The 15,784-nt window shown below is 42.4% G+C and overlaps 1 protein-coding gene across 13 annotated transcripts in view; it reads right to left on the bottom strand.

Moving 5' to 3' along the window:
* The window catches only part of Akap13 (A-kinase anchoring protein 13), a 302,662-nt gene that overhangs the window by 111,246 nt on the left and 175,632 nt on the right, over positions 1-15,784 (bottom strand). The window contains exon 1 of one of the 13 annotated variants that reach the window (XM_042278220.2): positions 1,736-2,991. The exons of the other annotated variants lie outside the window; for them this stretch is intronic. Within the exon in view, the coding sequence (XP_042134154.1) occupies positions 1,736-1,816 (81 nt within the window). The 5' untranslated portion in view covers positions 1,817-2,991. Of the gene's footprint in view, positions 1-1,735; positions 2,992-15,784 lie in introns of those variants that run through there. 13 annotated transcript variants of the gene reach the window in all.

The following is a 15,784-nucleotide window of genomic DNA, read 5'->3' as shown; positions in this document are numbered from 1 at the left end:
CATCTCTTGTCCTTCTTCCCCACTTCTGCCACAGAAACAGTACCCTCTTTGCCCACACTGAGATGGGGAAGGAAGATGGAGGCAACAGGAGAGGAGGAGAGGGAAAGAGAGACTCCTTGTGACACAGAATCAGAGTGTTCGGCCCTTCCCTGGCCTGTGAAATCAAAAGGCGTCATAAAACAAAGATCCTAGAAAGTATCTCTCCACATTTATTATATAAGGGGGCAAAATATCAAAAGATAATTGTTATCTCTCAGAGGAAATGACTTTTCAGAGAAGTTAAAACCAACAACATCTTTGGAACAAGTTCAAAACACCAAATTACAAAGTAGGCCTGGCAAGCTGAACCACCTGAGAGCGATGACTGAGGGACAGGGACACCACACCACCGCAAATCACAGCTCCTCTCAGTGCCGCGCCCAATGTGGGCTTTCATGGGCTTCTGTGTCTAGGTCTCTGAGCTCATTTGCCAGCTTCTCTTAGGGAGAAGGTGAGGTAACCCACACCTGGAAAGCCAAGGGAAGAGAGTTGGAGTGTTGGGCCCGCCAGAGCTGCCTTGGCAAGTTTAGTAAGTGCTGGCGCAGGGAGGAGGGACGGCAGTGCGGGGGGGGGGGGGGGGGGGGGGGGGGGGGCTCGGTGGATTAGGCGCTTGCCTTGGATCCCTAGGACCTGCCAGGTGGAAGGACAGAACGAGGTCCCCCAAGCTGTCCTCTGACCACAACAGGTGAGCCATGCCACACACACACATCACCAAACATTTTAAATGGAATAAAAGAAAACCGGTTATCTCGAGTGCTAAACTGAGTTGATACCAATAATAGACTCGCACTATTTCCTTAACCCAGACATTATATTAGCACTTTATCCAAAATACTCCTTTTCTACTTAACCCGCCCCACCCTCCCAAATTTAGATGTTCAGGTTCTTTGGCATTAGTGAAGTACTTGGCTGACTTCCAACTTCCCAGCCTTTGCCAGAAAACTGCTAAACTTCCAAAAAGTACTCCATGAGTTGTCCAACATTCCCAGACTCGGGTCTTACCGAATGTAGAAGTTCTTACTAATTTTAGATTCAAGGAAGCCTTCTGTGAACAATTAGGCTGTCCAGAGTCTCCACCCCCTTCCTGCTTAGACACCCAACATTACTAATGATGTGAACTCAAACAAATGCAGCTGATCAACAAACAGTCAGAAGCTACAGCTGAAGAAGAAGAGTCACACCAAACGAAGAATGAGACAGCAGGAGGACAGGAAGGACAGACGGACACAGACAAAAGGACCAAGAGACAGAAAGGGAAGCTCACAGAGAAAGAGCTTCAGGCAGAAGGGAGGTAGAAGTGGGGTGTGGGGATGGGACAAGCAACAGAACACAGGCATCCAGCAAAAGGGAACTCGGAGGGTGTATTCTCTCTTTGTGACTCTGCAATATGAGCCTCTCCTGAACACAGACTCCACTTTAAATCAAGTAAAACTGTATTTCAGTAATAAGTGCTTTGATGTGTACACACACACACACACACACACACACACACACACACACACACACACACACTGCTTCTGTTCAGGTATTTCTTTAAAGAATTTGAAAATCACCCCCCTTTTGCTCTTTCTTCACTGACAGCCCAGGCTTTGTCACACTTCATCCCAGTTTAGGAAGGACCAAGACATGGCTACTGGATAGAGAGAGAAAACAGCCTGGAGACCTTCAGACTGTGTAAGGTGTGGCCCCTTCTTACCTTCAGCAACACCACATCGACAGTCCTGTCCACCTTGGAGATGTCACACAGACTATAGCGCCTCTTGTGCCGTTCATACATTTTGTCCAGATGCAGAAAAGAAGAGACAAAATGTAGACGTATACCTACTTAACCCAGGGACCAATGTGCTCACACAGGTCCAGACTTCCAAATTTCTCACAGTGGGCGGGAGGAGACTTCTGCTTCCAGATTCCTCTATATAGAAAATTCTTGGGTTACGAAAATTAAATTAAAAAAAAAAAAAAAAGCAGAATCTAATTCCATGAACGGGGTGAGAACTTTCTGGCAACTTCAGAGCACTGATGGATGAATTTAGAATTCATACTATAGCAGTGACTGCCTCGAGACCGTTGCTGTGCAGATCTTGACTGAAACAGAAGCACAGATCTTTTCCATCACCGCCGAGAACTCCAGTAGAAAAATTAAGAATGCACTGGCTAAGCATAATGGTTGGCATATGTATCCAGAAAACCCAGAGCCAGTCATAAAAGCCCAGTATGCACTCTGCCACGAAGAACGGAGGATTAAAAAAAGGAAGATGGCTATTTCAAAGGGATGGCATGAGAGAATCCCTTAAAACAACAAAGGCAAGGAAATCTATACAGAATTTTTTTTAAAAAAAAGACAGGAAAAGAAAAAAAAAAAAAAGCTGGAAGTACTCTCTAGAGGATCCAGTATTTTAGCCCGTCTCCAGCTCCTTCGGCGGCGGCAGGGCTGGATTTCGACTTAAGCTGAAAGTGTCTAAGGCCGGCAGAGTACAAGGAAAACAGACCACTCCTCCAGATGTCCTCCTTCCTTCCCTCCCTAGCTGGCTGCCTCGAACTGGCCCGGCCCTCCGCAGCCTCCACACCCTTTGCCCTGCTCTCTCAAGATCGTCATTACTTGCCCTTTCGGATCTGTACCAGCAGCCTTGGAGGTTTGAAAACCTAATTGCAGTGGTGGGAACATGATTCATCTACAGACGAAGAGAAAAAACAAGGCTTCCTTTTCCAACAGGCTTCCTCCTGCTCCTCCTCCTCCTCAAAAGTCCCCAGTGAAAAAGGCTCTGTCAGACACTGCAAGAAGCAACCTCAGTCCCTTTGATGTCGGTAGTATGCTAATAAAGCAAGGCGGTGTTATCCTAAACACTGCAAGTCTGTACAACAGCCTTAGCTAGTCGGGGAAAACGCAGAACACTGAATTCAGCTAAAGCATATACTGCATCTCCCTGCAGAATGCAAAGCAATGATTTAATATCAGAAAAATGTTAGTCAAATATTTCAGAGTTATGTCTCTATGATGTAGAATTGCCTATAAAAATGTCTGGCAAGGTTTAGAAATCACTAAGAGTTAAGGTTTTGTTTTAATCTTGGGTTTGAGAACGCTTTTAAAAAAAAGTTAGAGAGACAGTATAGGATAAATGTATGCATGTTTCTTAGTACTCTTGTGACTAAGACGAGGCACCTGGCTGAGACTTCCTTCCCTTTCACATCTCTCATTCTCATGAACCCTGTGCAGAACACTGTGCAGAACCCTGTGCAGAACACTGTGCAGAACCCTGTGCAGAACACTGTGACTTCATTTGTCTACGTTCCTGCTACTCCAGACCTTTCCAGTTGCCAACCTACTGCTCCTCAGAGCAGCCCTCGTCTAGAGAGCATTCGTTCACTTCAGCCGTTTTCTTAGTGTAACCCACTCTGGAGGGGGAAGGAGCAAGAGGAACAGAAGAAGCAAAAAGGAGGGAGGGAGAGAGGGAGGAAGGGAGGAGGGAGGGATGGCAGAGAGATGGACAGACAAAAAAGTGGGCTGGGCGTGGTGACGTATGCCTGTAATCCCAGCACTATGGAGACAGAAGCAGGAAGATCTCTGTGAGTATGAGGCCGGCCTGATGTACACGGTGAGTTCCATGATAGCCAGGGCTATGTAAAGAGACCCTGTCTCAAAAACAAACCAAAAAAAGGGAAAAGAAGGCGTAATTAACTCTTTCCGGGAGAAGCTGTCCTATATTCTCTCAGAGCTGGACAGAGAGCAGTCCCTTACACAGATGTGGAGAATGTGAATGTACAGTTTTAAATACTACAACAGAAAGGAAGAGAAGTGATTAAATATCCCAGTTTCTGTCCATATTGCAAGTGAAGTTGGGAAAAGGTATTTTCTTTTGGAAGCTGAAAAAGGGGTAAAGAAGGTCTGATGATTCACCATTTCCTCAGCCAGGTGTTTAAAGCTGCTAACCCACTTAAATGAGAGGAATACGGCAAACCCAGCTAAGACTGGAAGCGTTTTCTCTCATTCATCTGTCTACCCAGATGTCACAGTTTCAACTCTATCTAACACAAGCCTCATCTCCCCTGACCCTCAGAGGTACATTAAAAGTATAAAGGTGGGTGATGTCCTCTTTCTGGTGCTCTAGAGAAGAAGCCTCGGCCTCCCATGTCAGCACTATGTGCTGCTTTTCAGTATAGTGAATGCTAAATACAGTAGAAACAAGACAATTAAAGAGATTAAGAAGTTGTAAATAAAATTCCTCCTTAAGCTAACCAAAAGCATGGGAATCTGGCCAGGAATTACACATACTTTCATCCTATGTGGTTTAAGGGCATAGACTGGAAGGCCCTGGAGGGGCAGGCTTTAGTGTACAGAAAATTGACTGCCTATTATCTTTTATGGATCAACTTTCACCAAGCTATAATTTAGAATCCCCTCTTCCCAATGAACACAGTGCTGCCTCCCCTCTGTTCTCGACATGGTTTGCTCCTCTCTGCCTCGCCCTCTGTTCTAATTAGAATCAAATGTTTCCTGCTTGCAAGTTCCCAGGCATCTCTCTAGGGAATCGGAGACGCTTTAATCACTGGAAAGCTTTTCTATACCAATGCTATCAAACCAAATAAAGATAATCTATAGCAATTTAATAGACATTCTGTGCCTTGCATAAGAAGCAAACAAACAAAAAACAAGGTCTTAGACCTTGGAAACTTTACATAATCAGAGAGAAATGCTTCAAAACCATTACAATTTTCTGAACTACACTAGAGCACTTGTTTGAAATATGCAGATTAACCTTTTTGTCTGCTGGCTTTGGGCTGGAAATCTAGATTTTTCTCTCCTCTCTGCACACATAAACATATTAAAAGAACAATTTAAAATTGCCCTTTCTAATCTGCTTCTTAGAGAACAAATGCTTTGGGTGGGGTGGAAAGTCTGTGTGCTCTCCCCTTTGGGTCTGCTGGGCACTCCCCCATGGAAGACAGAATCTGTAGTCTGTGCTTTTGCTGCTGAGGCTACAATTCCAAGTTTTTTATCAAAAACATCTGGAACCACTGAACAGTTATTCTGTTAGGATTTTGAAATGCAGCAACCAATCATTTCACATCTAAACCAAAGATGAAAGCTACAAATTTAAAGGAGAGTGTAAGTATATTTCTCTGTTCCTTCAAGTTTGGGAACTTGCAGGAAAACACAGATTGTTGGTAAGCATGTACATGTTTACAGCATCAATCTCCTCTCTCCTCTCTGTGACTGTCAGCCCACTCTCGAAGGAGCACCAACCCCTTCAAGAGAGGCAAAAGTGCTCCTAGATTAGTGCATGCCATGGGTCTAACATGGAATCCCAATTATTCCAGCACAAGAATCTACTGAGAATTGTTACATACATACTACCACATTTTTGCTCATTGAGTTAAAATTTTCTTGATTTCTGGATTAATTTCGTTATCCAAATTCTTTAGAATTTAGGGACCAACACTGTGTGGTTCTTTGGTTCTAGTTAGGTTAGAAGCTTGCAAAAAGTCTACAGTAAAGCTTCTGAATTAGGATGCCACCTAGTGGAAATCCTGAAACAAAGGGCCCAAAAAAGCTTGGGTCTCTCAGGTCACTAAAAGCTGAAAACCCTAAGTGAACATAAAGTAGTAATGCTTGACACACAAAGATCAATTCAGCTTGGCAGGGAACACAGGACACCGAAATAAAAATCAGGGTCCTTGCCTCTTTAGGTGAGCTACTGTTTCCCTGAGCAAGCTGGAAAGTATTAATGTGATGGTGTGGATTTGGGATTCCGGAATGTACAAAAGAAGGTGGTTCAACGCTGGGCCCACCCAAAGGTCTTTCTTCTTCTCTGTTACTACATACTGTTATTAGGGACACTAAGCTTTTTTTTTTTTTTTTTTTTTTTTGCCACATGTCATAAAGAAGTTCAGAAGGGTGTGTGTGGATGAATGAACAGCAAAGAAAAGGGAATTGAGACATTTTCTAAAAACCATTATCATTGCAGATTGTATTTTCCACTTCTAGTTTTCGAATGAGACAGGAAGGAAGACAGTTTACACCCACCTACACATTACACATTTGTTGAACACCTGATGAACACTTGTCTGATTAGAATAGATTCCTTCCAGTGAGACAGGAGACTGTGTGAGCGGGGAGAGAAGACAACTATTTAGAAAGGTTGCAAAGGCACCGTTTCCGTCCAGGGTTTGACTCCAGTGTTTAAGCGACATGAAGAGCCCTGCTCTTTCCTCTTGGCATTTCACTAGACAGAGACTTATAAGGTGCAAAAAGGGACAATCGGTAAAATAAAGGGAATTAGTAGCAAGTATCAGAAAACACCACCTTTGCTTTAACCCTTTACTGCCATCGCAAAGGAGAGGGGCACACACAGTTCAGGCAGAAGCAGTCAATTGTCTAACACTTAAATCAACAATTGAAATAACCACCGGAAGAGGGATGGCTTCAAAGTCAAGTCTCTTTACAGATGGATAGATGCTCCTTACCAGGATGGAGTCTTACGGAACAGGCACACCAATGTTAAACCAACCACTAGCTTTCTGAAATAAAGAGCAAAGGTCCGTAATACCAGCACTTAGGGAACTAGAGACTGGAGGATCAGGAGTTCAAGGTCAGCATTGTATATATGAGATCCTATCTTTAAAAAAATTTAAAAAAGAGCCCCCCCCCCCAAAAAAAAAGCCGGGTGGTGGTGGCGTACACCTTTAATCCCAGCACTTGGGAGGCAGAGGCAGAGGCAGAGGCAGAGGCAGGTGGGTCTTTGTGAGTTCAAGGCCAGCTTGGGTTACAGAGTGAGTAGTTCCAGGAAAGGCACAAAGTTACACAGAGAAACCCTGTCTCGAAAAACCAAAAACATTTAAAAAAAGAAAGAAAAAATGAAGGGGAAGGAGGAAGAATGAAAGAGGGGGAGGAGGGAAGGGGAGAAAAAAGTCAGGAAAGAGAGAAAAAAGGAGGAAGAGGAAGAAAGGAGAGGAAGGAGGGAGAAAAAGAGGATGATGGATTTATCTGAAAAAGCTGATAGTTCAGTTTGTAGACTGTGTTTTCTGAAGCAAGACTATAATAGTACAATGCTGGCTGAATGTCTCTTGTTCACCAAGAGATGTTTATGCATTTATGTTTTGTTTATTCCTAAGGAAGACCTATAAGGTGGTCAGGTATGGTAAGAGACATCTGTGACCTTACCTATTCTGGAGGCGGAGGCAGAAGTAATGGCCAGGATTTCAAGGTGAGCTTGGCAACACAGTTAAAAAAAAAACTTCAACAGGAAAATCAGGAAGACAGGAAAGACAAGGGGAATGAAGGAAGGAGAGAGGCAGGAAGGAAGGAGGTAGAAAGACTACAAAGAGAAGTATTAATTCCTACTTTACAGATGAGTAACAGCATCCAGAGTTTAAATCAGTTGTACAATATCACACAGTTAATCAGTTTGCATTAATTCCAATCTGTATGTATTCTTGGTTTCCAAGACAAAAGTAAATTTGTCATTTGAGAAGTTCCATAAATCAAAAAAAAAAAAAAAAAAGAAAAGAAAACAGAGAAAGCATAAATTAAAATTTCTCATTTCTCATCACATTAGCATAGCTGATTCTAAGTAAATGCAAAATGACAAGAAGAGATTTTATTTTTAGAATAAAAACAGCAATAATTTGATTCATTTTACATCATTGTTTTAAACAGATTTGGTTTATCAGTATTTTATTTAACACATTTCAGTTTTAAGTTTCTCATTAAGGAAATATCTTTCAAGCATTAGAATGAACACATCTCATATGCAGACCACCATCAGTCTGGGTGCTGATGACCACCATGGCCGGATTCTGCAAACGAGGACCTGAGTATTCCCACCCTACTTTCTTGCCTCTGTAACAAACAGTTGTCTCTAATGGCAGCATTTCTAACATTTGAAGATCACTGTGTTCCTCAGAGTATCTTTTCTGGGCAATGACTCCCACAGGTGTGTCTTATACAAATGGGCGCACTCTGCCTTGCTCTACATACTAAGCTCCTTATGATGGGGAAGGTCAAAACAAAATCTACCAAAACAGCAGAAACTGCAGTGATTGACATTTAGTATAACTGCCACAACACTAGAAGATGAACTTATTACGAAATTAGCTCATTTTTTTCTCCAGTCTGAGTTATTTCCTAAGTAGGTCTTTCCTGCACCATGGTCTTGTAATGTTACTGTAAAATCCCTATGCATCCTTCTGTGCCAGATTATTTTATGTTTTAATTTATCATTTGGCTGTAGCAAGTATTTTAAACCTAAATTCAGTCACTAATAAAACAGTTCTTCCTTGAATCTGTTTTAACTATAAGAACAGGGATAGCAAAGGAACACAGACCTATCACTAAAAACTTTGACAGTACACCAACCTACCCATAAGTACTATTTAACAATACCTTATTTCTTGTGTATGTGTGTACATATGCAATGGTGTACAGTATAAGTTAGAGAACAACTTGTGGGGACTTCTACCATGTGGGTTCTAGGGAATGAACTCAGGTCAACAGGCTTGGTAGCAAGCACTTTTCCAAGGCTAAACACCACATTGCCCCCCACCTCACCCCAGTAAGCAATCCTGAGATAAGAGTTCAACTGAACCCTGAGTTGAAGGTCTTTAAAATATAGGACAGCTAGTACAATTTCTATTTTTTCTGCAATAATTAACACATTTTAGATCAACAGTGTTACTCTATCCAGGCTAACACTACTATTTAGAAGGGGAAGTAAGACACTATTTAGGTTGTTTGACACTTTCTCTGTCTGGTTATAAACTTTATCTGATACCAGATGCCAAAGTCTGCCTCATCAGATCAACAACAAACTACATTTATTGCCACTTTTTCATTTTCCAGCAATAGTTCTTTAAAGTAACAGTGACAAGAAATCTGGCTTTAGGTAACTATGAACTTTGCTTTCAGGAAAATAAGAACAAATAATATTCTCCCTTTCTTTCTCCTCTAAGGTGTAACTAGCAAGAAGAGCGTGTTTCTCCACATTTTAAGTGGTCTTCCCAATGCATTCCATACTGGTTTTCTGAGTCTCTGTGTGCGCGCACACACACACACACACACACACACACACACACACACACACACACACACTAGCGTTAGCAACGCTAACCACTCTATTGTTACAGCAGGAGATAAAAGACAACAGTGCCTTACATATAGCTGGGTGGAGGCAAGACTAGAAGTTAAGGGTTAAACATTGTCAACAATGTTATGATTCTGGACACTGAAGGCCAGAGAACAAAGAGAACCAAGTGTCATATCTGACCAGATGTCTGCCTGGGCAATGAATTCAAAGGTGGCATGAAGCAGGAGAATTGACAGCAGAGGAAGGTGCTAAGTTCAGTTTTAGATCACAGCGATATTCAAGAGGAGCTGTGATAAGCAGCGGAATTCATGCTTATGTCTAGAACTCAGGAGAATGGTTAAGAATTAGGTATACAGATCTGGAAATCAAAACACAGATAAGAAATTGAGCAAGAATGGTGAATAGTGCCAAGTGTGGGGAAAAGGCAAGAACATGAGCGAGATCGATTTCGCAGTGTAAATGGTTCACAGGCCATGCCAGTTACTTTTGCATCACATTGACCAAAATACCAGACGGAAACAATGGAAGGGAGGAAGAGCTCGTTTGGGCTCACAACTCAGTAGATAAATACATCATGGTGAGGAAGGCATGACAGAAAGGCTCCAAGTGCAGGAACAGGAGTGTGTGGCAGCAGGCTTTACAGAGTGGTGGACCTGCAAACAGCCAGAGCAGGCAGAACCAGGAACGGAGTGGATTCAACCTTCAAAGACCTGGCCTAAAAGCCTACTGCTGCCAGCCCGCCCTCACCCTCTAAAGCAGCGGTTCTCAACCAGGGGGTCACGATCCCTTCACAGGAGTCACATGTCCATCAGATATTTATGAGTCATAACAGTAACAAAATTACAGTTATGAAGTAACAATGAAATGACTTTATGGCTGGGGGTCGCCACAACATAAGGAAATGTATTAAAGGGTCACAGCATTAGGAAGGATGAGAACCACTGTCCTAAAGGTTTTCACAGCCTTCAAAACACACTGCAAACTGGCTCAAGGCCAGCCTGGTTTACACATTAAAACTGTTTTAAATATTAGTTAAAAAAAAAAAAAAACTGTCACCACAAGCTAGGGAACAAGTTATTAAACCTTTGGGGAGAGGGGCATTTCAGATGCAAACATATTACATATATTCTTTGGTACAGCTATAGGGTTAGATTTAAATGTTCCAGGAATGAAAATTCAAGTTCTGCCTCTTGGAAATAATACACTAAACTTGCTGGTCTTTTCTTAGGATATCTTTCCCTTCAAAGAAAGTAGCTTGAACAAACCCTTATACGCTAGCTGCCGCAGGAGTGTGGTCTTGGTAATTTACTTGAGATTTCAATAGAGCACAACAGAGGGAAAGGAAGAAGTATGAAGTGCTCACTATGCTACAGGTGCCTCGATGCCCCTTCAGTCCCGTCAGAGCAACTCTGACGTACAGAAGCAAAGGAGACGCTGGAGTGCACACTGGCTGGGAGCACAGGCAGATTTTATACCAGCTAGCAAAAGGCGTGGCACACAAAGAGTATTTAGCAGTGAAATGGAAAAAGGAAGGAGCCAATAAGAAATTCCCCCTTCCATATGATCATCCATGGAAGGAATAAATACCATTGTATACAACAAACCAATAAGGGAAAAGGAAACTACACTGACATGTAATGAACAATAGCTTCAATTGTTTTATCAATTCAAAAATTATTTCACTGTAGGTGAGTTGCTTTATAGGTGATACGAGAGACATAGAAATATGTAAGATTTCTGGGTCTTCAAAAGTTGTCATAGTAGTAATTGCCCAAAATAACAAAACTATAGGGGTAGGTAGTACCAATGAATAGTAGAATTTCAGCAAAATAAATGAAGAGCTTTGATTAGCAAACAGTCTCATGAGGAGTGAGGTGGCTCAGCGGTTAAGAGCACTGACTGATGCTCCAGAGGACCCATGTTCAGTTCCCAGGCCGTCTGGTGTCTGATCACGCCATGGTTGAAAAAAGAAAGAAAAAAGAAAACAGTCTCATAAAGATGAGAGTCAAACATAAGGAAGAAAAACTGTGAGCAAGAAGACATACACTACACATTAACAGTGTGAGTGAAGGTACAGGTGTTAATGAGTGTAAACAGGAAATGAAAACGAAGATGTCTACTGTGATGAGTTGAATAAGAATGGCCCCCATAGGCTCAGAGATTTGAATGCTTGGTTATCAGGGAGTGGAACTATTAGAAGGTGTGGCCTTCTTGGAGGAAGTGTGTCACTAAGGGTGGGCTTTGGGGTTTGAAATGTTCAAGCCAGGCCCAGTGACTTTCTCTGCCTGTAGCCTGCGAATATGGATGTAGAACTCTGAGCTACTCTCCAGCAGCATGTCACCTGTGTGCTACCATGCCATGATGATAATGCACTAAACCTCTGAACTGTAAGCCAGGCCCAATTAAATGCTTTCCTTTAGAAGAGTTGCCATGGTCATAGTATCTCTTCACAGTAGCGGAACACCAACTGAGACATCTAGCCACACATACTTGACTCGTAATGGAATACTAAGAGCCTATACCATGGGAGCATATGGTGCCAGTGAAGATTTTTCAGCAGAAGTGATTTCATTTGTGCTTTAATTGAGAACGAAGAAAAGTGTTCAGCTTCATTCGGTCTAATCATACTTGTCCAAATCTCATACCACTCCACGTTCTTTACTGCACCTCATTTCCCACTATTCTTTAAGGTAAGTGTATGAAAGGCTGTTGTCTCCAAGTCCCAAAATTAGGGTGTGGTTCACCCAACCTTAATTCCCCAGCTCATTTTAACTTCTAGGATTCCCTCCCTTTTCTGTTGAACTTTACCAAAATCTACCTCTCAAACCCCATTTTACTAACTCAGCTCTCTTTTCTACAGTTAGCCATTCCTACAGCTCGTCACTGAAGTACTACGGCTCTTAGAACACTGGCCCTATAGTGGCTTCCCCTATAATCACGGGTGCTGCCTGCCTGATCTGTCTCGAAGTAAAAGACGAGCGCTTTAAAAGCAACAGCCATTTCTTTAATTTTTCTCTATAAATTAAATGCACTGTAAGACACAAAGGCCAGACAGTGCCTGGTTATGTCTTTGTTCACTACTATATTATAATCCTAAGGCTCCCTTACTAGATGACCAAATTCAGTAAACAGACAATGGGAAGAGAAGAAAAAAAAAAAAAAAAGCCAGGAGGCTGGGGCTGGAAAGATGGCTCAGTGGGTAAAAGCACACTTGCCTTGCAAGCTGGACAACCTGAGTCTGGATCCCTAGAATCCACGTAAAAGCTAGTCATGGGAGTGAGGGTAAGCATCAGAATCCCCATGGAATCCTGGTGTGGAAAGGAGAATGTAGACATACACACACACACACACACACACACACACACACACACACACACACACACACTCATGCACACGGGGGTGGGGGAGTGGGGGGGGAGAGGGAGAGAGGGAGGGAGGAGGGAGAAAACATCAGTGCTTACATAAACAAATGAAAAGTTTAAATTTAAGAGGATAAATCCTGGACAGACAATCCCTCCCCACAAAATAAAAATTTCAAAATAACTCTAAGTTTAGGAAAAACTGAATCTCATAAAAATCACTATGTATTTCTTTAGGAAATGACTTATTCTTCTGATTTTTCTCCTCACAGCAAGAAGGAATAACTCTGGTACAGTCATTCCGTAAGAGAAGCCAAGAAATGATTCAGCTTCCCATGGAAGACTTTCCTCACTCCAGACAAACACACCACAGTACAGTCATGCTTTCCAAAGTGCAGAAGTACAGCTTGCTCTTTTTATCAAGGTCCAAAACACAAAGCAAAAAGAAAAGTCCTCCATGGGAAAAATGACACAAAACCCACTGGATGACTTCACTGTCAGGTTCACATTGGCATTCATGTATTCCCCTCAAACAAACAAACAAACAACGAAGACCCTGATTCTCTGCTGGAAATGACCTGAGAGCCGACTCCCCAGGGACTAGCATTCACAGTGCTGGGAGATACTATCAAAGGGGCCAAAGAGGAAAGCAGTCAATAGTCCTGCCCAGCTGTGACGCTTATGAGCCATGACCATGACCAGCAAGGCACTTCCATCTTGGCCAACAGCTGTCTAGCTGGACTTAAGGCCAGCTCAACAAGAAGGAAAGAAAGCATTCCCGGTACTAAAAACTAGCCATCCTACCCAGGGCTAGTGAGGTCATAGATCTTAGATAGTAACCGCCTATTGTCACTTTCTTAAGACAATATATTCCCAAGTGCATTCTAAATACTTACTCTTAGACCTCGGATATGTGTAGCTCTCACTGGGCATCAAAGAAGCTTCTTTTTGTAGCAGATGGAGACCATTACAGAAAGCTACAACTGGTCAAAATACAGAGAACAACTGGCCGTGGGGTGCCCAACTCCAATCAAAACATCTGTAAGACAACTGCACACCCAAGACTCGGGGAACACTGTAAGAGCCTGAGGACCAGAAAGTCTACTGAGAGAGTAGGTCTTATGACAGGAAAGCTGAACTCATAAAGTATCAACAAACAACACGTCACCTAAAAAAAAGAAATACTGCAACAATGAAAACACGGACTGACATGTTAAGGTGGATGGAAGAAATTTCATGGGACTCCAACTTTAGATGAAGAGCTATAGGCAATTAACAACTACTTAGAGAGAGCCCCCTAAATAGTTACCAAATACCGCGTGGTCAGCTCTGAAATCACATACATACGAGGAACACTAAGCTGACTCAGCAGCTTGCACTTACATAGTTATGGGTTTATATACATATAACAATAAGCCAGCCTACAAGGAGACATGTGCTAAAATCAACTAATGATAAATTCTAACAAATTAGAATCGAAAGAACAAGACATCAGTAATGGCTATTTCTTGGCTGTTTACCTGACCACATCTTAAATTAACTAAAACCAAGCAAAGTTATTTTTCTTGGTTGGATAATTTGAGGTGGAAGACCCTCTCTAAATCCAGATCATTTGTCAAGATCAACCCTAAATCTGGTCACACCTTCTGGTGGTAGCCCACACAAAGGACATGGAAGAAGGAAGCTTTTGCCAGCTTGTGCTCACTCTTACTGGCAAGTTCATCTGTCCTGTTGCTGAGGTGTCAGAACCTACTTCTTTAGAATTCCATTATAGTCTGCAGACCAACATCTCTCTAGGACTTCTTTGGGACTCCAGAACCAGACTGGGAATGCTGAGGTATCCAATCTTGTAGACTGAACAACCACCGGGTCCTTGGCCTTTCCATCAAGAGAGAGCCATAGTTAGACTTACTCAGACCACAGCTTGTAAATCACTCTAATAAATTCCGCAAGTGTGTGTTTGTGCCCAGTCTATCTGTTATGTTCCTTTAGAGAATGCTGACTGATAAATATCTTTGCTGAAATCAGACCACCCCCCTCTCACTGGATAGGTTTTAAACCATGGTACAATAGAGCAGCAGGGGGTGGCTCTTCAGGGTGTGTTAGTGCAGAACTTGAATCCCAGCACTTGAGTAGCAGGTGCAGGTGGATGGATCTGTGAGTTCCAGGTCATCCTGGTCTTCATGGTGAATCCCAGGACAGCTAGGGCTATATAGTAAGACCCTGTCTTAAATAAAAAAGTCAACTCTGATAACTGGAGAAGATAAGTGGTAAGCAGAAGTTCTAGGGCATCTGTTTATTAAGATGTGTTGTTTTTTTTTTTCAAGAAGTTAGGGCAAAACTGAAAACATTGATGAAAGAGTTAAGCTTTAAAAAAAGCCTTTTCATCCAAAGCAAAGGGAAAGAAGAAATGATAGATATTTATAGTTTATTTCCTGGCCAACCTCCAAGAGCCTAATTTGGACTGAACTTAAAATGTCCCTGCAACAACCCCTATCCAGAAGACTAAATATCAGTGTGACCCAGTGGGATAAAGGGCATTTGGCTCTACAGAGTTTGAGTCTGGGAGAGAAGCCTATCACTGTAATTATCTTTCTGGCCTTTCCCCTCACCTCTACTTCCAAGTCTTCTAAACTGCAGTCATACAGGTCAACCTCCTCTCATACTATATTTTACATCTGGATGCCACCTACATGCCTGTAATACAGCCATATCTTCCCTGAGTACATAAGAGTGGCACATTTAAGTCTCCTTCAAAGTCTATCACATCCATAATGCACACATCAAACACCTGAGGTGAAAAGACAAGACTCGTTCTTCCTCTGACTGTTAAACTTGTACAGCACATGTCCCAGTTTTGTTTCTGTTGCTGTGATAAAATATCCTGACAAAAAGCAACTCAGGAGAAAGGGGGCTTTATTACAGCTTACAATTCCAGGCTACAGTCTATTATTACGGGGAAGTCAAGAGAGAAACATCAGCTAGTCATATTGCATCCATAGTTGAGAATGGAGAAAAATAAATACACACATGCCCACTTGCTTACATTCTTGTGCTCACTTTCATTTCTCCGCTTTTACACAGTGCACAGGGAATGCTGTTGCCCACAGTGGACTGCTTCTCCTCTACATCAATTAACTTAATCATTAAGACCACCCACCACAGACGTGTCCACAGGCCAGCCCAAGATAGAACATCCCTCATGAGACACACTCTATCCCCAAGCAACTCTAAATTTTGTCAAGTTAACAATTAAAACTTGCCATCAAAGCACCCATCCATCTATCATCAAAGTTGCATGAGTCC

This window comes from Peromyscus maniculatus, chromosome 1 (assembly GCF_049852395.1).
Source record: "Peromyscus maniculatus bairdii isolate BWxNUB_F1_BW_parent chromosome 1, HU_Pman_BW_mat_3.1, whole genome shotgun sequence".
NCBI classification, from domain to species: Eukaryota; Metazoa; Chordata; class Mammalia; order Rodentia; family Cricetidae; genus Peromyscus; species Peromyscus maniculatus.
Note: the sequence above shows the minus strand (reverse complement) of the source record. Positions and strands in the feature narration are given on the sequence as shown.